The sequence below is a fragment of the Coloeus monedula genome, assembly GCF_965178545.1.
Source record: "Coloeus monedula genome assembly, chromosome: 8".
NCBI lineage: Eukaryota > Metazoa > Chordata > Aves > Passeriformes > Corvidae > Coloeus > Coloeus monedula.
Window position 1 is genome coordinate 20,512,769 of NC_138788.1, and position 24,419 is coordinate 20,537,187.

Here is a 24,419-nt window from a genome sequence, read left to right on the forward strand (position 1 = left end):
TAGGAGACAACTAAAGGCAAGCTGGAAATAATGAAGAAGAGAGAGGTTAATGGAACCAATTCAGGAAAAACACTAAGCACATGCTTAAATTTAGGTTTGTGCTGTGCTGAACTAGATAGACTTAACCACATTGCTTAAAACAAAATATTTGCTTTAATACCTCGCTAACTCAGGGATCTGATAGGTAACCTGTAACCTTACTACTATCTCTTACTTCTCATTGGTATTATTTGTTGGGTGTACTTCTTTGTCAGATCATAGATACAACCTTATTTTGATTACATTTCACCAGTCTCTAAAAGTAGCAGCATTTCAGCAGAATACTTAAACTTCTACAAACAAATTCCTCTTCAAGGTTTTCTCAGCTTATTCATGTAAAGGATTCTTACAATTTTTCTTTTTCTAGTTCGATTATATTACTTGAATCAGGGTTTGGGGTTTTTTATGCGTTTTCTGGAGGATAAGACCTAAATTTCTCACATTTTCTGAGGCCTTTTACCGTTTTAAACTTAGAAATAATAGATGCTGTGAAATTTAATGTGGAATGTCTTGCAGAACTTACTAGGATTCAAAAACATAACCATGTTTGAAGAAATTTAGATGCATTTGAATTATGAATATTAGTGGAGACAGCTGAATAGAAATCTTTTAATGTATATGGTTTAGAAATACTGAAAGAATGGTAAAATTAATAAATTATTCATTTCAGTATTATAAAGACTCTGAACAATGCATATGCATATGCAACCTTTCTTCCCTCCACTCTTTTAGCATATGTATTATAGTTATCATATACTCTTATCTCAGTGGAATCCTGACTCACTCAAATGTCAGCAGCTCCAGTCATTGCAGCACACTTCCCTCACATTAAACTTTTTTCATTAAGAAGGTGTGGTTCTTGTCCACATTGCAGCAAACCCATGTTGTAAACAAACATATGAGTACATTGCCTGATAACGTCTGAAAACTTCTCTGATTTTACCTTGTTGCACATTTGGTCGTAGCCTTCTTCCTTGAAACTGAAAACAGGCTGAGCTTGCAGGCTTTCCTCACCACTTGCTGAATACCAGAGAACAAAACCAAAATCAAATGCATGAAAATACAGGTCCATTTCTTCTCTGCTGCTTACACCAAAGGACTTTGACCTCAGATGAGGCACTGAGATACAGTGTCTTAAACTGGCATAGAATCTCCCTTTTGTGAATGCTCTGGGAGGGTTAGTACAGGACAAATGCCATATGTCACCACTGAAGAAGCCAGCATAATTCAGACTGCCAGAAGATACACTGAAATAAAGCCCTGTATCAACAGCAGCTATAAAAAAACCTGAAACAATTTAAAACTTCTCTCCCTAACCTAGCTCATTCTTTCACAGTGCTAAGGTAAGGGGCAAGTACCATAGATTAACTTTGCTGCCAGTACTTCTATAATACCATTGTATTTTGCAGGAAAAACAGTTTAAAATTCCCAGGAACTATGTAATTGACCCATGTCATGTAAGAAGAAAATGGCAATGGCTGTGTGTTCTTGGCTAAGAATACTTGAAACAAAGCATCCAATTTGTAACCAGCAGGCCAGAAGGAGGAATTCTATACCCTTCCCACTTAAGTTTCTCCACATTTTAGGAAATGTTTCAGTATTCAAAGAAATAGAAAGCTGAGGACTGTAACTCCATAATCCATTGGTAATATCATATCCTTGCTTCCACTCCCAGCTTTTATTATTATTTAATTTTTAAGTACTTAGGAGAGCAGAGCATAGAGCACAAAGTTCTTCCATAGTATTAGTCATCTCTCTAAGTGCTACCCTATGCAAGATGGGTGTGCTCTCAAATGAATAACAATAGACCTGGGAGCAGAGGCTTCTGGATTTGAACATGAACAAGCACAGAAGAGAGAGGATCTGTCTGCCAGACAGAACAGGAGGCGTAGTGCTTCCAGGAGATAAGTAGGAGTGATGGGATGTGAAGTTTGTGGGAGAAGTATTTTAGCAACTGAGTCAAAAATGGGCTGTGATTCCATCAGTGAGTTGTATAAAATGGGGTAAAATCAGACCAACATTCTTGACTTAAAAACTTAAGCTGAGTTAAAGCATCTTTGAGGGTCTTACAGTTTTGTTCCTAGACTGTTCCTAGACTTAAAAATCACACTTGGGCATGCCTTCCCTGCGGTCCTGTGTCTGGAGGAGTTTAGCCAGAGCTGCAAGTCAGGGTGAAGAATGTGTTTGCACCTACAGCTATGAAACAGGACTAACTCTAAAATTGACTTGACTAATACCAAAGTTGAATTCAGGCAACGCATAAATCCCACTTCTGTCATATGGTGAGGGGATGTAGCTGCTTACCAGGCTCTGCTTTTGTGTTGGGGGTGGCAGCTCTGTTGCTCTGGTTGCCTGAATAAGCCCAATGCAAAGCCACACTTCGGCAGACAGTGAGTTGAACAGTGCCTTGAGCCTTGCGCAGCAAATCTGTAACTGTTTGGCGTGGCAGACCAGACACAAAAGTCTCATTCACCTGAAAAATACAATGATGTGTATTTCCAGATTCCTGTAACACAAAGCCTTTTTCTAATCACATGTCCTAGGACTGAGCAATCTTTATATAACTTCTTTGAACTTCACGTGTCCTCAATTTCCTAACTTGCTTGATCCTGCATCTCTATGTCTTTATACCATGATTGCCAGCAGGACCACAAAAGTATAGTCTGAGATAGTAAGTGGGCATTCCCCCATTCTTCAGAGAGAAGATGAAGGAGAGATGGAAGTAAATGAAAACCAGAAAATCAAACAATTTTGAAACTGGTGGAGGGAGAAACAAAATAATTTGAGGTAACAAACAGGACAACCCTCTGACCACCAGGAGCCAAGGGACACCACCTTCTACATGTTACTGTGCAAAGCAGCATCAGATGTCAAATCTGCACCACCTTTATATTGAACAGATGCTCATTATAGAGTAACTAGAGAAAATGTAGGCTAAAGCAATGAAGAACAAACATTACCTTAAGCAGGATGTCACCAACTTGAAGTCTCCCATCTAGATCTGCACTGCTGTCCGGGCTGATGGCTTTTATTAAGATAGCCCTGCCATTTTTTCCACCTACCAGTGCAAATCCTAGGCTTCCATTTTCTGCTTTTTCCAGCTCAATCTTAATAATGAAATCCTACAATAGACAAGGATGCAGTCTAAAGTGGAGTTTATTCAGGGCTGTATTTTGTTTGCATTTTTATTACCAAAGATTCCCATTATGCTTCACAGTCCTCACTGTCTGATGGAGATTATGGGATATATCCTACTCTTGAATAGATCTATGGAGCTTCCAGGGATCAACATAACAGCTGCATGTATGTATCAGGATGAAAATAGTACATACTTATTTTCATACTCTTTTTAGTAATTGCTGCTGGGGAAAATAACACCTTAAAAGCAAAGAAAGGTGTACTTCTGTAATCCTTTTATAATGTTTCAAATGAATCACCTTAATTGACAAATAAGGCATTATTATCTCCAGCATGACAGTAATGCCGTACATAGTTCATTCTCTTATTTTTCTATAATTTAAATCTTGTAATCCCAATATTCCCATTTCTTTTGCTTTGGCACTTCATTTGCTTTTAAAATCAGCTGCTTTTTTAGGGTCAAGTACTATGTCAGAAATAGCAGCAAGCTAGAAATGCTTATGACTTGCAGCATGACTAGTTCCAATGCCACAAATATCAGCCTTGGAAATTATTTTTGCAAGTTGAACAGATAAACTATCATGGATTAAATCATGCAGAAGAAGCAGTAATAGTGATGACATAATCAAAAGTGAGAAAGTTGTTCCAATTTTTTTTGCCAGGTTGGAGGTCTAATTTTAACAAGAGACAGCTTTTTTTTTGCAATCCACAATCAAGAGAAAACTACTTAATCTATCCACATGAAATATCAGTCCTAATTTGGATAATTTCAATTAACTTTTCCATGTGTTTTCACCAACAGAAGTGATGTTTGCACTTGTAAGAATTTTCAAGCACTGTATGCTGAGCATGGAAATAATTTTTTCTCCCGAGAACAATTCCTGTGTATTTAGGAATTCATAATTTAATAATAAATGATTTTAAAAATGTATTACTTTTGCCAAATTCAAAACATATTGGTCTATGTCAGTGCTACATAATACTCCAAAGATTTGGGGTAATTTTACTCTCTTTTCAAATGTCCATCTGAAAATTGCAGAATGAAACACATTAATCTCAGTTTTCAAAGACTGTTATGGAAAATGTTTCACAATTGCACATATTTTCCCCAGAATCCCATGCTGTGACATTCTGTGTCTTTTTCCTGTGCTATTTTCTTTCTAAGCATTGAAAAGTATTAACAGAAGAGTCTGTCCCCAGGAAGTGCTCAGTGCATTCTACTCTGAATGCTGAAGCAATTCAACCCTTACAGGATACTCTCCAAATGCATTATATTCACATTTTCAAAGAGAGGAAAAAAATACATTATATACTGTTATTGAAAAAATCTCACTCCATATAGCTCACTTCACTTGATGAACCACCTCACACCTCAGAGTGTCACTTACTTTACATTCTGGAGAATTGGGAGTGTTCTGCTGAGCATCACAGTTTGCTTCCTCCAAATGTTTCTCTGAGAAAAAGCAACAACAATTTTTAGATAGTTGTCCTGGTAAAATATTCTATAGTATAACACTCAAAATCTTATTCAGGGACACAATAAAACATTTTATATTTTATATGTGAAATAAAAAATAAATCCTATGGATTTATGTGGCCTAAAACTCCTAAAATGTGAGCTGCACTGTGACTTTTTACCTCTCTGTGAGCAGGTTCCAAAACAAGCTTTAAAAACTGTGTGCTGCAGCATAAGAGACACCAGATGGACAACAGTAATCTATAAATGTTCTCTGAAACTCTGAGGGAGGCAGGTTTTTTTATGAAGAGTTAATCTTTCCCAGGCAATGCCCTTATCACCTATAGACTTATTTTCTTTCAAAGAGAAGGCACAAAATTTTACAATTCCTAATTGAAAAATGCAAAATTCCTTACCATGTTGATGCAGCAGATGCTGTTCCTGGGAGTTCAGGTTTTCATTTGACAAAGAAATATTGGCTTTCTCTGTTTCAGCTGATGGCCCTAAAAATACACACATATGTTTGTTCTGACAGGCCTCCTGCTAAACTTCATGTACACATGGAATGTAATCTCTGTGCTTATATTATTAAACAAAGCATCAATATCCAATATCGATACTATATGAAACAGTGTGAGACCACTGCATGATTAAGTTTGCCAATTTGCATAGAGATATAAACATTTCAGTCATGAATTGCAGAGATATTGCATCTCAGCCATTGCTATTTCAAAAATTGTAACAACAATCAGAGATCAGACTGAGTCATTCTAGACATGTGGCAATGATCAGGCAGATGAAGGAACACTCCCACCTCTACCCAGCCCCCCCAGTTTTGTGCTTTTGCTTTATCATATTTTGGTGATCGTAGCTGTCTTCCACAAAGTACTCTTAATGTGTGAATTACAGAAAATAATGAATGTCCTGTACTTTAAAAAAAGCTACCTGTTGTAATTGCAATTTTGGTATGTGTTCTTGTAACTAAGAGACCCTATAAAAATGAAGGCTTGCTTTCTTAATAACAAATTATTACAAATTTTTCTATAAATCTATCTGTGATTATAGCAAATGGAGCACCAAATACAAAATTACTATAGGTTTTTAAAAGTACCTGTAATGGGGAAGAATCATAGAATCATAGAATGGTTTGGGTTGGAAAGGACTTTAAAGATCATCTGGTTCCCACCCTCTGCCATGAGCAAGGACACCTTTCACTAGACCAGGTTGCTCAGAGCCCCATCCAGCCTGGACCTGAAGATTTTCAGGGATGAGGTGTCCACAACTTCTCTGGGAAACTTGTTCCAGTGTCCCACCACCTTCACAGTAAAGAATTTCTCCCTACTATCTAATCTAAACCTGCCCTCTTTCAGTTTGATGCCATTCCCCCTTGTCCTATCGCTACGTGCCTTTGTCAAAAGTCCCTCTCCAGTACCCCTTTTGGTACTGGAAATTGCTTTAACGTCTCCTTGGAGTCTTCTCTTGTCCAGGCTGAACAGCTCCAACACTCCCAGACTGTCTTCATAGGAGAGGTGCTTCAGCCCTCTGGGCATCTTTATGGCCTCCTCTTTAAATTGCTTCAACAGGTCCACGTGCTGGTTATACTGGGGACCCCAGAGCTGGATGCAGCACTCCAGGTGGGGTCTCACAGAGTAGTGGGGCAGAATCCCCTCCCTCAGCCTGCTGGCCACACTACTTTTGGTGCATCCAAGGATGTGATTTCTGGGCTGTGATTGCACATTGCTCAGTCATGTTGAGCTTATCATCAACCAACACCCTAAAGTCCTTCTCAGGGCTGCTCTCAATCCATTCTCTGCCCAGCCTGTGTTTGTGCTTGAGATTGCTCTGACCCATGTGCAGGATCTTACATGTCTTGTTTTATAGGAGAGGCAGGTAACTGTGCCAGTGTAGAGTTCATAACTCTGTATCAGAGGTGGATCAGGCCTGGTTATCTATCTGAAGATGTCTTGAGAAATCTTGGAATCTGCAAAGCTCACACAAGACTGTGTGAGCAAGATTCTACTGGGATATACATTTGCCGTGCTTTAGTTCTATCGTGTTAACTGAGAGTACACATAACTTTATCCTTATCTTGTAAGAAAATTCCTTCAGTTTATAGAAACAAACACATGGCTATGTGTGGTAAAGCAGGAAATCTGTAACTAACTTGATGTGGAATAAGTTCTTCAGGTAACCATATGCCAGTATTCAGATGAGTGTAGGCATGTGAACAATTGTGGTCCAGGGTTACTTTTGTAGGTCATCTTTGCATGATTTAGAAAAACCCATTGACATATCCATTTAGGTAAATAAAACTGGGGTTAGGGCTGACAATGCAGCCAAATGTGCATTGGAAAGTACTACTTGCATAACTAACACCTTTTACATGTGCTGGCCTAGATGCAATACCTCTCCTTCCTCCTGAGGGTGCAGGTGCAACCTGTGCTTGCTGAGACTCCTTCCACTGCTAGAGCAAATCTGGTCAAGTCTTTGTAGTGCACATGATTACTGAAGTTTTGTATCAGTTAGAGTATCAAATATCTCGCCTGACAGGGATATTTATATTAACTAAGAGATATTGGTGCTGCCTGCTTCTGATTTTATATAGTTTATTGATAACAGTTTAAAAAAGTTGTCTAGATGATGAAGTAGTGGCTGATATTAAATAGTGGCTCAAGAAGTGCTGGAAGACTCCTCAGAGAATAGTTTCAGTCAAAACAGATGTTGAAATATAACCACATAAAATTCCTACTTAATAACAAATTTAAAAAATAGAAACTAAATATGTAATAAATTATTTTTTTACAGAGAACTATACATTTTATTTCTGCCCTTAAACAGCTACCGAATTTTCTTCAGACCCTTAAAATGGCCATAACAGAAATACTGAATGCCAAGTTACAATCTGTTAATAACTTTTAAATCAATGAATCTATGCTTATTTTCAAAATCAGAAGCAAGTTTTGAACTAAAACTCAAAAATATTAGCCTTACTTACTATTTTCCTGCTCTATAGGAACCACTGGATTGCCATTTCTGGGGGCAGAAAAAGTGAAATGTGAGCCATTAAGAGCTGCATGCTTTGTAAAGCACATATGAAAATTATTTTTAGAAAGTCAATTGTCTAAATAGTAGTTGGGCTTCTATGATTTTGTTAGTGGTGCTTTCCTAAGGAGAATTTATATCAGTATATGAAAATATTTGACTATAGTGAAACATTTTATTGAAATGTGTTGGGGAAAAAAAATAGGCATGTTAAATCACCTGGCCCAATACAGAACTGCTTTCTGGTACATCTTGAATTCAGCTTTGATTACCCACTGTATAAAGTGGGAATGCTCTTTTGTAAGTTCCTTTACCCTCTTTCTGTTTGTCTCCTTAGTTTGTCAATTCTGACAATCAGAAGGTGCTGCCTACTAACTTGTACAGCAAGATGTATAATGAGGCAGCAGTTTCTTCTTCTATTAGATAAGCACAAGTTAATAAAACAATGATAAAAGTTTGAACTATGTTAAGACAGCTGTGACAGCCATTCCGTCACACGCTCTGGTTATGTAACTTAGTTATTCACATGCTTTGGGTTAATATTTAACCATTCCTCTGAGATCTTTGGAAGCTATTTCTGCATCATTCCAGGACCTGTGCTGGTGTGATACCAGACTGTGGAACACAGTTAATCTAGAGTGCAGCCATGAACTGATGAGCAAAATTCTTTACAGCTGATTATTATTCAGGCCTGGAAAGATTTTCTATTCATGCTGCAGATTAAATGCTGCATTTTCAGTACCTTTCTAAAATGTTTGGCTGTTGGAATTAACTCAGAATTTCCCATCAGAGGTAGTTTCTTGCTTGTAGTTGTGAATCTGAGATTGTAAGGAGAAAGTTGACACTAGTGCCGGAAATTCAAAGATTTTCCCTAGAGAGCAACACATAGGAAAATGGTGCTCAGCCTCACAGTTAAGGGCTTTACATTGGTTTTTGGATGATGAAATTTGAAGAGTTCTCATTTGTGTTGTATGAATCTACTTGTGCTTGCTGCGTTAGTTGAAATTACAAGGAGATAAGATATCTTATGAATGTTATTTATCAGGTTGCAAGACCTTTGAGATAAAGCATTTTTCTGTTTTGTGCCGTCTGACTTGTTGACATAAAATTTAGAAACCTGCTTCAGCATTAGGATCAAATATGCTCAGATTTACCTTGTGGCTTTGATTTGAACATTCTGGGTGGCAGCTTCACACACTCTCACTGCATCATCCAGGCTAATGCCCTCAGTCCACAGTCCACAGAGGTAAACAATCTGATCTCGTGGCTGCAAGCTGCCTTCCACACTGGCAGGAGAGCCAGGCACTATCTCTAGCACATAAATACCTTGTAACTTGCTTCCAGCTCCTCCTGTCAGCTTCAAGCCTAGAATAATGCAGAGAAAGCATCTTTTGTGGCAGCGTGTTTTGAATTTAACTGTCAGTGACATAAAGTCTAGCGGAATAGATGTGAATCATTGAAATACAGGCTGAACAAATCACTGACATTATAAATAACAGTCTTGCCCCAGTAAGATGGGTGTACAAGCTGGACTGAGTGAAATGTCATTAGATGTTAAAAAAAGTATGGAAAAACTTAAATAGTGGTGTCCATCTCTATGTTTCAGTGATTGTGTAGTGCTTTATTTCACCTGATGTTCAATAATCATTGCAATAGGACACTGAGCTGCATAGCAGCAACTCCCTCATTACCAGAACATTTAAACACCTTGCAGTGTTCAGGGTGCCATTGGGAATGGAGGCCTATGACAGCTGAGGAGGTGCCTACACAATGCAAATGACATTCAAAGAATCTCTGAACAAACTAGTTCCTACCTGTAAACAGGATGTTTTACATGAGCAAATGTAGCCATACTGTTTCCTGAGCCTACAGTTTTATCTTTGTGCAGTACTCACAACATGCTGCAGAAATACCAAGAACTCGGATTGTAGGGATTTCTTTTATCATTTGTATTGGACAATGTAGATAAAGCCTTGTGTCTGTGGTGAATCAAGGATTCAAGTGGAGATTTTTTGAATAGCAAACTGTAGTCTCAACCTGTGGGTCATCCTTCTTAAACTTTACCTTTTCTTCAGTTTTTGTCTTTCCCTCCAAATACATATTTATGTGTCTCTGCAGGTAGTAGACATTATTATCCAACTACCCAAAACTTAGTATATCAACAACATAAAAATATGAGACTGGAAATCTGCCAGAAATTCAGTTAATAGGGTGATAATGCAAAGATCAATTTTCCAACTATCTTCATTAGTCTAGTAAGAGATATTAGTCTTCCCTCTTAGGTGTTGCCCGAAATAAAGCTCTCATTCCTTGGTCATGGGTGATGATGAAGAGCATAAAGGTGTCAAGGTCAGTTTGGATCATGCTGATCCAAGACCACAGTTGCTTATGATTCCTTATGCTGTCATTCCTGTCCATGTACAGCAAGTACAGCATTTACTACACACCTAGCTGTCCATCGGCACCCTTTGTGAGAGTAATTTCAGGAATCTCATCTGGCCTACTTGAGGGACGTGGGTCACTGTCAGCACGACCAACCACAAGGTGCAGATCTGGAGGAGAGCTTTGCAGTAAAGTCAGAACTTCATTGCATGGTAAAGATGTGACATCAATTCCATTCACCTAAATGACAAACCAGTAAAATCATGTCACAGATCTCATTGATCATCATTTACTTCTCCCTCCACTCTGAATTTTGCATATGAACTTAAATTAGTTTTTACTTCCTTTTTATTGCTTTGCTGTGGTATTTAATGTCAGTAAATTCAATAGCTAAGATTGCAGTAATATTTCTTTTTTGAACTTTTATTTTTCTGAATGCAGATCTTTAATAAAAATAGCTTTTTTTCCCCTTGAAACTCAAGGTCTTGTTGCAAAAAAACAAGGAAGAGAGTCTTAAGCAATACTGAACACAAACATGGCTGAAAAAAAGTTTCATTCTTACATTACAAAGGACATAATTCCTGCATCCTTTGTGTGCACCTATTACCTTATTACATTAATTCAGTTTATGTAATTTAATTGGGAAGGCATTTAATGTCTCACTTCTCTTGCATTACTCCTAGATTCATGTTATTTGCCTCCTCATACAAACTATTCAGTCTGAAATTTATCCAACTGAGGTCAGCAGAATAAGATTCATTATATGATTTATTTACATACCTAAAAAGGTCATAAACTGGATGCTACCAAATGAAGAATGCCAAAACTAAATGACATTGATCTGCAAGTATTTTCTCCTCTGTATAAACTTAAATAATTACTGTACCATAATGATTCTGTCTCCCCTTCTCAATCTTCCATCAGAAAGGGCAGGATCATTCAAGATTTCATCAACATACAGGCAGGTGTCCATTTTGTTAAGAACTACAGAGAATCCATAACCATTGTTCTCTGACTTTGTCAAAGTCACAAAGATCTCCATTTCCTGTTAAAACAAGCAGAAGGTATGTCTGATGTAGGCTTTTCTGTTCCTTCATTAACATCTTCCATTATTTTTATATGCAGGAAGGAATCAGATCCTCAGAAGGTACAACAAGGGTATGCAAAAGGTGTTCTGCCATATCCCAGAATCCTGGAGGTTCATGTGGATTGATTAATAGGGCCTAATAAGGCAGAGAATGCCACCAGGACATGGGATTTGGTCATTTGGAATGTGTAAAGAAAGGCTTGGAGTCCTCTGAGCTGACAAGCATTGCAATAGCAGGGTGCAAAGATTACTGTTGTTACTGCTATTGCTGTCCCACTCAAGAAAGTGCCTGGAGCCAAATTTTGTCCATGGTACTCTCAAATTAGTAGGAATTCAGAGCTCATTAGTGTCAGTAGGAATGCAAGATGTTCAGCATTTGGCAAGACTGAGCCTTATATTTGAATAGTAATTAGCACAAGGCTCATAGTTTCTTATCAGGACATTACAGCAATATCACTGTAACAAAGTGATTTTCTGCATGGGCTTGAAACATGGCAGAAAAAACCCAAGTAGCTGACTCCAATTAATTTTAGAAGCTACTAGAGAGCTTTTAGGCCTTCGTACACTGAGAATAATACTGCAGAATTTTGGAAAGTTAGAGAAATAGTAAGATGTCAAGAAAAAATAAATAGCCTTAAGGAAAATGGTTAAGAATTCTGGAGAGCTGGGCATAGTGGAAGGTCTGCTTTATTTGAAGCTTGTGGATATTCAGGAAAGTTAAAAAAAAATAAAAGTCATGTGGAAATAGCATAGAAAATTAGTTTAAATGAGTGTTTAAGAATGTAACATTCTTAAAATTGTTTCTTTTCCCTTGTATTCTACCTGTTAGTAATTTGGTGCCTATCACATACCTGAGTGCAGTGTTCATTTTCTTCCTTCTCTTCCTCTGGTTCCTCCAAGTCCTCCCATTCGTTGTCACTGTCATGTGTCTCTCTAGCAAGCAGGGGTGATGATGAGGGACCACAAACACGTGGTTGTGGGGTTGCAGTGGTTGCAGAAACTGTCTCGGAGCTTCCTCCTCGTGACATTGAGCTGACAGTGAGATACTCTTCATCAATAGGGGTTAGAGAGAGAGTTTCAGGCATACATTTTGTGTTTGATAGGTCATCATGACTCTTATTAAATACGCGGCTGGAAAAGAAAAAGATTGCAGTGCTGGGGTTTTCCTCCATATGCTTTATTAGATGGCCACTGAAAAGTCTACTGCTTATACATTACCTTATTTTCATTTTAACTGAATTACTAGTTATGATATTGAATTGCTGTCTGAATCCTCCAATGGTAGTACATAAAAAAAACCATAATCAATATTTTGCAAAGCTACTTGAAAGATTAAAAAGCCTTCATTATTTACCTTTGCAAAATCTTGCACTCTTTTAATTTTTTAAGGCATTAGTTAGTACTTTGGTTGGTTCTCAAAAACAATAACTGGACAATGCCCAGACCATTAATTATTTCATCTTCCATAAACAAATTAATTAACTTTTCTGGTAAGTGGTATTCACATTAAAATACCACTACAATTTTTATATTAGCATTTGCCTTGAAAAAGGAATCCCAGCCACACTTCTGGCTTCTACACGTCTTTCCTTGGTAACTGGGCACAGACCACAAACATGAAATATAAAGTGGTTCCTGTTTCTTCATGAAAAGTAGAAGTCCTTACTCCTTTTTGTAAGCTTGCCTTGAAGCATATGAGTTGTCCGAAAGACATTAATGGACTTACTAAATTAATTGAATTTAAATTATTATTGAATCTATTTCACTATATTGCAGACGAAGTATTCAGCACTTCTAATGTTCAAATCCAAACTGTAATCATACATGCTGCGTTTAGTAGTTTTGGCTGTTGCCCTTAATGAACCAACTGTGGCATTGTCTCCCAAAAATTTACCATTAAAGCTTGTAAAAATGCTGGAAACACTTTTTTTTTTTTTTTTAAGTATGTTTTGTTCATATCAATCCTTATTGAAATACTGCTAAACCGCATTCATCTTAAAAACACTTAAAATGGCCTGTTCATATCTAAGTCAGCCAGGATCTTTTGCTCTTTGATAGAAGTGAACTGTCCATCATCTCCTAAGCAAATATAGACAACTTAAATGAAAACAAATTGCACATCCTGTATGAAATCACAGATCTCCATAAAATTCATATCAGAAAATTTATACATTTGCATGAAATGTTTTGAGCAATTGGAAGAAATTTCTTCATTAATCAAAAGGAAGACCTTTATTAATACCTATTTCCTTCTGGGGATTTTTTATGGTTTTAGCTGGAAAGATTTAAATTGAGATTATGTTTAAAATACTGTTTAAAATGCATGCCATCTTAAACTTCTCTGGCTGCTTTTTAAAAACACAAAAGCTTATACTAAATGGTACTGAAAGTGTATCAAACAAAAACATTTATTTCAGAACTTCCTCCTTGGGAAGAATCCAAAACTTTTCTTGGAATTGATATTTTCCCACAATAAACATAGTTTTGTTGAATCTGTATTATCTCTTGGCAAATATGTTTGCTGCAGACATATTTCGGCTGGTTTTACTCTCAGAAGTAAAGAAGCAGATAATTAAGCAGGAGCTTCATTCATGAATCGAGTGCAGCTTCTCCACTCAACAAAGAGAAGCTAAAATTATGAATTGCCATTATGATCCCACTTGACTTGCAGTGTCAGGTAGTGCTGTCACTTCCCAGAGACTGGAATGTGTGTCTGGGGCTGTGCTTGATGAGTGTCAAAAGTAACAAAATTATTTCAAGTGACTGTGTGAAGAAATAGAAATTAGTTTCCCAGTAAAATTACTAAAGCTGCAAGTTAAAGGCCGCTAGGAGACTTTTAATTTGTCTTTGCATCAATTTTTTCTGTTCTGATAATTTATAATTTTTTGCTCTGGGAAAGATGATGAAAATGGAATGGATTGTCTTCTGTGTGACAGTGTCTGATATATCCAAAAGAGTGTAAAAGGAGACTGAGTCCATTTACATTATACTTTATTGTATAATTCCTCTGGCTCCGCGGTTCTCTTGGCTTCTAAGGACCAGAAAACAGAAAATAACTTTTTTTTTCCTCCTTGATCACAGTTTGTCTTCTGAGGTTTTTTTTATTTCCTATGAAAACATTTGAAATTAAAAGATCACACAATAAGAAAAATTTATGGTGCCTATTTAAGTTAACTCTGAAACAAGTTGGAAGTAAAAGATCATACAATCAAGAAAAAAGTACTTGTTTCCTATTTAGTTGAACAAGACTCTTCCCACTGATTTCAAATGGCAACCAGCTTCAGCTGAACAGCATAAATGATTACAGTGGTGCAGAACTCTTACAAGTATCTTGCAATGCAGACATACGCAAAATTCTAATAAGATGGGAGTAAATAGGGAAAGCAGATTAGGTGAGTCAGAATAAGATGATAAAATAAAATCTTCACTAATTAGGCGTGATTAGAACCTAAGTGATCCACTTTCAAAATTCTACGAGTCAAAGGAAGGCTGCAGAACAGATTTCAGTATTCCCTACCTTTTGGCCTGTCCTAATTCACATGGTGAGTAGCAGTTCTGCTTCACTTCTTCCTCTAGGGAGTGGAAGACTTCAGAAGTGGAAGCTTCTTGATGAATCTTCCAAAGATGCTTATAGAAACTCTCTCTGGAAGTTGGGAGTTTCTGTATGGGTTTCTCTTGAAACTCAGCTTCCTGCTCTTCATAAGCTGAGCTGTCATCCTCAGGAGGCTCACTGAAATCTTCTCCCAGTGGAGAATCGAGGCAGTCTTCGAGGTCTGGAGAGGTGCTACTTCCCTCACTGGTAGATTGATCCATACTGTTTCCTGCCTCTGTGCTGCCTGGCGTTTCTGCCACAAAGTCCTTAATTGGAGACGGTGCTGGAGTCTATGAAAATAACAGAAAGGTTAGTGGAACTCCTTTTTAATCTCCTATCTTTGCTCCTTCAAGAGAAAAATATTTTGAAAATAATAAGCTTCTGAATGGGAAAATATCAAATGGTAGCTGGAAGAGAGGAGAAAAAATAGGAGGTACTCTCTCACCAAATAACTCTTTTTTCTTTATGCTTATTTTTCATGTTCTACAAGAGTGCCAGATCACTTTTCCCAATGAATTATTTCCTAGAGGTTCTTTTTTATTATTTCTGTTCATATCATGCCTCGATTTTGTGTCTATATTCTCTTCATTCCATAGAAGTAATTTCCAGACTTGACTCCCATGCCACTGACCACAGAAATCAGCCAAGGGCCCACTGTAGCAGAGCAGCAGGAGTCAGTTTGTTATCTGGAGGTAGTTCTGACTGTCATTTCTGTCTGCCTGTGGGTGGCTATAAATCCTAGTGGGACAGGCACCATGAGTGGGCCATTTGGAATGGAACAAGAGTAGTACAAATGCATATTGATTGTAAGAGTATTTGTCATGTGTCCATGAGATGTGTTCAAGAAGCAGCAGTAATAATGCTAGCACATCTAATGTTTTAGTCTCTGCAGTGTCTACGGTTTGGGTGGGGTTTTTATTGTTTGTTTGGTTTTGGTGGGTTTTTTTGTTGTTGTTTGTTTTTTCATTTTGGTTTTTTTGTTGGTTTTGTTTGTTTGTTTGTGTTTTGTTTTTCCCCCTGCAGATTCTGCTAACCATTAATAAGAACTTGAAAAAACAGTTGAAACCATTATTTCATTTTTTTAACTTCATTAAGAGATAGTCTGGATAGGAAAAGTTCTTTATTTTCTTCTTACTTTGGGGAGTTACAGTACCTGGATCTGAGAATATCTGCAGTTTCTGGCTGAGGATCTGGTAGAGCATTTTTAGAAGCACCACTAGAAGAGGTGCTTGGGTATGTGCTGTTTCGCTCCAATGACAGTACAGCGACTCAAAAGTTGTTGGACTGGGATAAGTGTTTCACATCTGCCAGATTTATATTATTTTGGTTGCTAAAGAAATATCAGTTGAACTCTACAGGTTGAGTTGAAACCAGGAAGGGAAAGCAATGGAATAGAGGGCCTTGAAAAAAGGGAAGGTTGCCTTGTTCAAGACTGGATAGAACACGTAGCAGGGTCTTTCCAGGTTTACAGAAGCGAGTTTCTAGGAGAAGCTTTGCCTTACCAGAGCAATCTGCTCTATTTCTGGAAGAACACCTTTTGGTGGTCTGCAAAGTAGCAGTGTAACTTCTCGAGGAGCTCCTCTCAACAAATGCAGGACATCCTAAACAGAAAGGAGGAATATTTTATTTCTGATGGAACACAGTCTGTCATACATGTCATTTTACCAACTGAGATAGAGAAAAATTTTATTGTGAATGCTACATTTCTCATGTTTGTGCCTCTCAGCAGTGTCTGAGGGCCAACAGTCACCACTGAAGGATTGTCATATAAGTGGACCATAGTTTATATCTGAACATGTATCTAAAGTAAAGTCAGTTCTGTTTAGAAACTTCTGTTTCACCAACAGACACATAGATTTAGGTTAATTAATTTTCTTTTCTTGAAGAAAAGAGAATTTTCAGGCAAATTCATTCAAACCACACGTGGCAGTAACACATCCTTGGTCAATTATTTCAGCATAGCTCCCCAAACTGCCATATTCCAATGAAAAAAATAAATCCACATGTAGGCCATTACCATTTAATTTCTTCATTGAGTATAGAATTTCTCATTCCAGCTTAAAAACTTACACAGGACTTACTACTCTTGGTAGAAATTTGAATCTGGGGCATTATATTTAGCATGACATTACAAAGCACAAATGATCACAGGGGGAAAATTGTTCCAAAATTGTTCATGCATAACAGCAACAAAGATTCCAACTAATTAACAACTGGTGTGCATCTAACAACAGAACTCATACATTAGTGGTAGAAACTTATAAATTAAATAGCAGAAGAAATTCTCTGTCAGAATTAATTTAGAAAGGAAATTCTACACAGGAGTTCTAGAGCAGAATCCTACATAGAAATCAGATTAATTATATGCAAGTTCTGCCTCCCTCTGGTGATAATTAAGTTTAAATGCATTGTCTTTATTAATCTGTTACCCATATGGAACCCCAGTAATAATACTTCCTGCTACCTGATACAGGAGCCCATGGAGAGGTTTCCCATTCACAGCTAAAATGACGTCTCCAACTTCAATTTCTCCATTCTCTTCAGCTGGCTGCCCTGGAAACAGTCTTTTGATCCTAACAATAGCTCCTCCAAGGTGTTCACAAGCATCTCCTTCCATCTGCAGAACACTAAATCCAAGGCCTCCAGAATTCTTGGTTAATTTCACTTCAAATGTGTTGTCTGCTCAAAGATTGGAAAAAAAGTGGGAACCATGACATATGTACCTCCTAAGGAGCTGATATAAACAATACTCTCAAAAGACCTTTTCCCTGCATGCTGCAGAGGTAGATCTGCTGATAGTAATGTCAAAAGAAGGTTTAGGTGTTCCTTTATCTTACATAAGTCTTTGAAATCTCACAAGCAGAATAGGGAAAACTGGAATCTATTTCACCATGTGTTCACAGTCTGGTACAAGCCCATAAAGGAAAAAGCTTTTGTACCAACATAAAGAGATTCACATGCTATCTTTTTCTGACATTCTTCTGTAAGTGTTGCAGAGATTTGACTATTCTGCATCTTCCTGTTGTTAGTTTAGGTCCTGCACTAACTGGCATAAGCTAGAATTGAAGCTCCTGCTCTCTCCAGTCAAGAATGAGAGATCAGGCCTCTCCCAAACACCATGCTTGTAGCTGAATTCCAGTGTAGAGGAGTAACTGCCCCGTGGAAAAGTATGGTTCAGACTCAGTGTTTATGAGGCAACCTTCAGTAAAAGATACAGAATTTATTTGTTGGCTAAATTCTGTGGAAGTGATCTCTAAATCTTCTGCTTTTAAGAAATTAAGTGATGGCAGTCTCCAGTTCACTCCAGCTTCATCACTGTCACAGCATCAGCAGTTGTGCTGGTGAGGCTCTCTCTGGGTAACAGCCTGGCCACATCCACAGAGCTGCTTCCTGCCCAAGAGTGCTGTGGAGTACAGACAGGAGTGTCCCCTTGCCAACCCAGTCTCACAAAGGCTGAGAGATTATACTGCTATACCTACCCACTATAACTCTATGTACATCAGAAATATTTTGTTCAGAATTGATTTTTGATAATGTCATTAATATTGAATATTATAATTTTATTCAGTACAGAGCTTTTTCCGTCCAACCCACAGAAATCTCATAGAATTATTTTCATGCGTTCCTTTCCTGCACATTGTAGGAAGTCACCCTGAGTTCCTTCTTTATCACTTACCATCTGTCAAAAAGCAGCAGGCCTTGGTACCATCTGTGTGGGATGTTGCCACAGAAACAACAGCACACTGGTCCTCCTTTTTGTCATTAGCAGTCAGACATGGCTCTGCCAGTTGGTAGTTTCCCCTTTCTAAAACCAGGTTGGTAATCTAAAACCATGATGAACAGGTTCCAGTTACACAGTACACAGTGAGCCCTAAGTCTTTGTACTTTTCTGTTTAGAAGGAAGGGGTTGGAACAGAGCAGGGGCAGTTCTTCAGGCCAAGCTTGGCTACTGTGCTTCATACTAAGTCCAGTTTAGTCTACTGCGTATCCTATTGATCTCTGCTGTTGTACAAACCTGGCCAGATTTCTTAAGGTGTTCCACAGCCTGTTTGTGTGTGATGCCACAGAGGCTGATGCCATCTACTTCTAGAAGACGATCACCTGAGGTAAAAACAACCAACAAACAAAGAACATCAAGTTGCTTTGATGGTTCAGAGGGTGTAAACCTTGAGGCTGCCCACGTTACTATAGGTCTTCATGCTTACATGTGTCAAATTAATATTAATTCATAGGAAAGCCATACTGCTCGCTGTACAGCATTCTATAACTAGCAGCTAAAACATTCCAGGGTATTCTGAAAGTAAAAGCAGTGATAGCCTCTGGTTATCACAACAACAATAATGTCAGAGTCACTAGCCTGATGGCAGCTACAGAGAGTAACTCTACAATGTTGGTATGAGGCTTCTGGTTTCTCAGTGGAATCCCTACATGTAGTACAGGGACAGGCTGAACAATGATGGACCGTATATCACATTTCACAGTTGTAAAACCTCCAATCCCAAATGTGTTTCATTGTCCACACTAACACTGAGTTCTACAGCGCAGAGTTTTATTGCCAGACATGTTACCTATCTTTATTTGTCCGTCCTTATCTGCTGGCCCCCCGGGAATAATTGACTTCACATATATCCCACCATGACGCACACTGGTGTTAATTCCACCCTGCAAAACATGCCCACAGATTAGAGTCTTCATATATTCTTCCCGTGGTAAAAATCAAAGCAACTTACACATGCATTACAAAGTAACTGCTCCAGAAATTACTTTTTTCTTTAAATGTTGGAAAAAATGGAAAGAGGATATTACTCCCAAACCCCATCTAGTTAGAATATACCTCCATATGCAGTAATCTTCCTTTATTTTCTCAGGAAAATGCAATGTATTTCTGTGTGACTATATAAAATATTTACTAAACGTTCATAAATTTTTCCCTATGCTCACATAAGATGATCTTGCATCTTTCAATTATTCTCTAGCCCAGCTTCTAAGCTGTGCAAGATCCATTCTGCAATTACTAATCTTTCAGACAATATATAAAGCATGGACCTGATCTTGAGCACTCCAAGAAATTCCAGATTAAACTAAGAATCATGTTCTGTCCATCTACATCCCTGGCCAAATTTAGATGAAGAAAACATCCCTTAATTTCTCCAGCAGGCAATGAAATGGCTGTTGCTTCCCATTCCATTTCAGCAACGACCGTAAAGACATCTCAGCCTGGAGGGGTAAATTCAACTTAAATAACTAGGACAAGGAGTTATTACTCAAATGTGGCAGACAGTTTTCACTGCTGCCTTCTCTAGTTCTCCCTGACCAAACTCTGCTTTCTTGTAGATCTTGTTCTCAAACTAAGGACAAAAAGGGTTTGTACTGCCACATGCTTTGTGCCAGGACACCTCTTTCACAGATTGTGTGGGTAAGAACCAGGGAATGAGCAGAGGCAGTACTTCATGCATGCTAAGTCAATCAATTGAACACTTTGGTTTTAAGTGTGCCATGCTAACAGTTTCTGTTATCAGCCTATCTTCTGTCTTGTTCTCAGTCATGTAACAATTTAACAGACACAATGAAAGATTAACAGTAACACTTGCAGTCACACTGATTCCAAAAGTCCCGTCTTCTTTAACAAGGTCCACCGTGTAGATTTCCTTTGAGTTGGTTTCTGATGGAGATGGTAAGTGGGAAGAATCAGGTGCCTGTCTCAAAAATAAAAACTTTAATGAGATTACAGCATCCCAGTTTAAAAAGAAAGGGGTGAAAAGGAAGTTAAAAATAAAAGAGAGAATTTCCAGAAGACGTAAAGGGTTTGATCCTGCTGTCACTGTAAACCTGGAATGATACCATTTATATCCCTGATATTAGTTGAAGCTTATGCTAATGCTACTCAAAATGCAGTCTGTTTAATGCACATAACCTGAGTTTATATAGGGAGGATGTCTAAAAGTAGGAAATTAGACACAAAATGTTCTGTGACTGGTTTGAAAACTTAAAAGATTGCAAGAAAATAATCAAAATTTTGTCCCTCCACTGGAAAAGGAAGGAGAATTTAAAAAACATTTTTTAGAACACTTTCCCCATTTATTCACATATTCCAGACATGTCTATCATTTTGACATTTCCAATGTAATTTATTCCAAGGTTTCCTTTCCTTCACAGTTACTTTCCATTCTACATGTAGCTGGTATGTTATATGCTGTGTGCTGGGTGTAACATTACTGAGCAACATCAAAATCTCAGTTACCTCTACATCCAGGCTCTCAGCTGAAGAAACCGGAATTCTAGGGCCCAATTTTGGTGCTAAATTCCAGGAAAGAGTTTTCTCAAGTTCATCTATATTTGTGTCCTGTTCTTTGGGGAGAGCTGTATGACAATCCTGAATCTTTTTTCTCCCACTGCCTACACAAGAGATCTCAGATCCACTAGTGCTGTTTCCTCTTGATAGATTCTTTTCTTCATTTAATCCTTCTTCATACATGTCTGTAAAGCCATATTAAAATGAGGCACTGTTGAATGCAAATAGCAAATAAACTTAAAGAAAAATGTTGTTATAACCCAGCACAAGAGGACAAAGTAACTTCCTATTTCAACTGATTGTGACTTCAGATCTATAAAATGAGTTAGTCACTGTGAAATGGAACACTGCTGTTATAAGTGTTCAGAAATGTGTTTGCTTCATTACTGCAGAGGACTATGACTCTGTCAAAGCAAGAAATGCCAAAATTCCTTTAATGTTCAGCAATGCAGCCATAATAGATTTTTTCACACTGATGTAGCAGAGACATCACATGATACCTACTAGAAGCTGACTATTTTAGCATATAGTTGTTCTAACTGGCAGTCAGTAGCAGGAATGTAGTACTACATCCCAGTGCCTAATAAATATGTGTCCTGAGTTAACTATTAGCATCCCATAGCCAGCAGAGACATTTGCCTTTATACCTTTGGGTTGTGAGATGATGAGCTCTACTTCATCAGGAGAGTTCTGTATGATTTTAACTGCAGTATTAAATGAAACACCCTCAAGGCTAATATTATTCACAGAGATGAGTCGTCCTCCTTAAAAAAAAAAAATATATATAAAAATAAGACAAAGCACATATAAATAAGGAAATAAATCCAGAGCAGCTAACTTTAAAATATGCAAGTATTTTAATTCTAATTAAAAACTAAGGAAAATGACCTGGTTTGATATTTCCAGCTCTGTCTGCAGGTCCCCCAGGGATCACTGAAGCGATAAAGATACCAAGGTCTAATTTTCCTACGTTTTCTCCTCCAATAATTACAAAACCTGCAAAAATGAGATAGCATGAGAATGCAAACACTGGCAGTATAAGAAAAGATGAACCTTAGGAGCACAAAAGGCTCTTACTTCAATGGCATAAGTTTTATACATGATCTGAAGGATGGGGAGCTTTGATTTACATGGCATCAAGGTCTTGAGTTCGGAGAGCTTTAAACTTAAATTATAATTAAAGTGTGCTGGTGACTTTTGTCACTATTTAGATATAATTTCCCAAAAGCAATGCTTTCCTGGCTTGCTACTTTTAAAGACCCTGACTATGTTCTTGAAAGAGTCATGAACTAGGTGGACCTGCAGCATTTAACACCTGCAGGAGGGAAATGATGTAAAAGCTCATTAGATAGATTTGAACATCATTCTACATCATGCAACCAGGAAACCTGAGGTGGGCCATGTAAACTTCTAATGTAAGAGATCTAAGAAGATTAAATCTCATGTTAAGTAGTTCAGTTTTACTATCCTAACTCTGACTATTGCAGAATATATCCTTGGGTTTGGGATTAGGATATTACACACAGACCTGCACCATTTATAAATTTGATTTTTAATTGTATTAATGGTCATCTGTGAAACTTGATGGTTCTCTTAACTCATCTGCAAGAACCGGATACAGTGTGGTTAAGGTATTAGATAACAAAAATATCCAAATAACAATCCAAGAGTTAAGAAACATTCATGTTAAGTTTGTGTAAACATTTTTCACCCCCACAGACACTACCTGTAAGGTCTAAGATAAATAAAATCAGTACACATGTATTTCAGATGCAAAACTAAAACCATGTTCATTTCATTCTACTCTTAGCATTTGATTCCCTTGGTCTCTGTGGCCTTAGTTAATCCTCTGAAAATAAAATGGTCTTGATTTATGTGCTTAGTCCTTTTCAGTCCTGGAAATTCTGAGTCCTTCATAAAAATTGGTACTCTTACACTGTAAGAAGAATAAATGGAGTGAAAGAGTTTACAGTCTTGCCCAGCCTGAGTCAGCAAGTATCACTGTTAGCACCAGGATCTGATAGTCCCAGTAACAAACATAACATTTATATTCCTTACTTACCAAATCCATTCTTAGGGTCACGTTTTAGGCTGACACAAATGATTTCTCTTTCTAGACCACTTAGTAAAACTTCCTTTTGAGTGGCTGGTGATCCAGGTGCTGCAGAAATAAAACAGCTAGAATAGATGTAGATTAATGCAGGGACACAGTAGATTCATGTATTATGCAAAACTGGAGCTTCAAAGATATATTTTTTCCTTGATTTCAACATTACTGTTACAGTTGAATCAATATAATTCTGGATGGAAGCTCAAACAAGTGTTCTGAAGTTTTCATTCTTTAGAAAAACTTATGTACAGAGCTATGCAAGCTCTCCTACAATGTTCCTTTCTGGGAGACCATATTTTTTTTGCAATGTTTTTATTAAGATTAGAATATTTAAAGAGTCAGGCCTGTAGTGCCCATTGAACCTGAGAATGATTTGGACACAAAATCTCCTAGGGCTCTAGCCTTGGTCCCTGTGGGCCCTTTTGGCTCCGAAGGTGCAGTCCAACCAACACTGATTGCAATGGTGACCTCTGCAGTGTTAACAGTACTTAACATTGTGCAACTGCCACAGTGTGCTTAAAGTACTGTTCTAATTTTAAAATGGCCTAACCAAACAAGCATAGTTTCATATTCCGTAGATTGGCTCCCCATGTGCATGCAGTCTGGCTTCTGATAGATAATTAGATATCCAGTCCTTATTCCAGGAAGTGTCATGCAAGTGCAAGAACAGAGGAAAGACCTGGAGCCTATGCTGTCTCATGCATTAACTTACTGAGTTGTAGATCTCAGTTGCAAACCAAACAATGACCTCTGAGCACAGGGATATTGTCCTGTGCAAGAGTCTCTGGGTGTACTGAACTACATCTCTGTAGAGCATTAGGCACCATTATAGAATCATTTTATTACAAAGTCCCTTACCATTGAACCTGATGGAAAGTGGGAGTTAAGGGGAAGAAAACAGCTTGTCTTGCTAAACTCTGGATTAATTTCCAGGACTAGAAGTAGAAAAGGATAGTCTTTAATCTGTAAGTTGAATATATGGTGGTCTCCTTCAATTGAAACTATAACTATGGAAGGGTACTGTCTCTATTATTATTATACTCACCACTGATTGTGTTCTGAGTTGAATGGATAGAGAGGAAGTCATAACTCCTTTGATTTCCATTCAAATTGATGTGCATTTCTGACTGGGATAGCCCTGATACAGATCTGCACGGCAGGAAAGGAAGACTGTGTTATAATAAAAAAAAATCAGCAATGGTATTTAGCACTCTTCATTGTCATTAGGCTGTCAGAGCCAAGCTGGGAATGCACAGGTTTATAGCCTTTCAATGAGTAGTC

General features: G+C 37.8%; 1 protein-coding gene across 1 annotated transcript in view; it reads right to left on the reverse strand.

Annotated features, from left to right (window-relative positions):
- The window catches only part of FRMPD2 (FERM and PDZ domain containing 2), a gene marked incomplete at both ends in the record, with an annotated part of 54,913 nt that overhangs the window by 9,387 nt on the left and 21,107 nt on the right, over positions 1-24,419 (reverse strand). The window contains 22 exons of the mRNA XM_082285823.1: positions 983-1,059; positions 2,344-2,512; positions 3,000-3,161; positions 4,566-4,630; positions 5,050-5,136; positions 7,629-7,666; positions 8,830-9,040; positions 10,123-10,297; positions 10,944-11,102; positions 11,996-12,275; positions 14,662-15,026; positions 16,239-16,337; positions 17,201-17,415; positions 18,413-18,560; positions 18,752-18,837; positions 19,305-19,398; positions 20,328-20,432; positions 20,978-21,213; positions 21,676-21,792; positions 21,917-22,024; positions 23,091-23,189; positions 24,184-24,287. Of these exons, the coding sequence (XP_082141949.1) occupies positions 983-1,059; positions 2,344-2,512; positions 3,000-3,161; positions 4,566-4,630; positions 5,050-5,136; positions 7,629-7,666; positions 8,830-9,040; positions 10,123-10,297; positions 10,944-11,102; positions 11,996-12,275; positions 14,662-15,026; positions 16,239-16,337; positions 17,201-17,415; positions 18,413-18,560; positions 18,752-18,837; positions 19,305-19,398; positions 20,328-20,432; positions 20,978-21,213; positions 21,676-21,792; positions 21,917-22,024; positions 23,091-23,189; positions 24,184-24,287 (3,199 nt within the window). The remainder of the gene's footprint in view (positions 1-982; positions 1,060-2,343; positions 2,513-2,999; positions 3,162-4,565; positions 4,631-5,049; positions 5,137-7,628; positions 7,667-8,829; positions 9,041-10,122; positions 10,298-10,943; positions 11,103-11,995; positions 12,276-14,661; positions 15,027-16,238; positions 16,338-17,200; positions 17,416-18,412; positions 18,561-18,751; positions 18,838-19,304; positions 19,399-20,327; positions 20,433-20,977; positions 21,214-21,675; positions 21,793-21,916; positions 22,025-23,090; positions 23,190-24,183; positions 24,288-24,419) is intronic.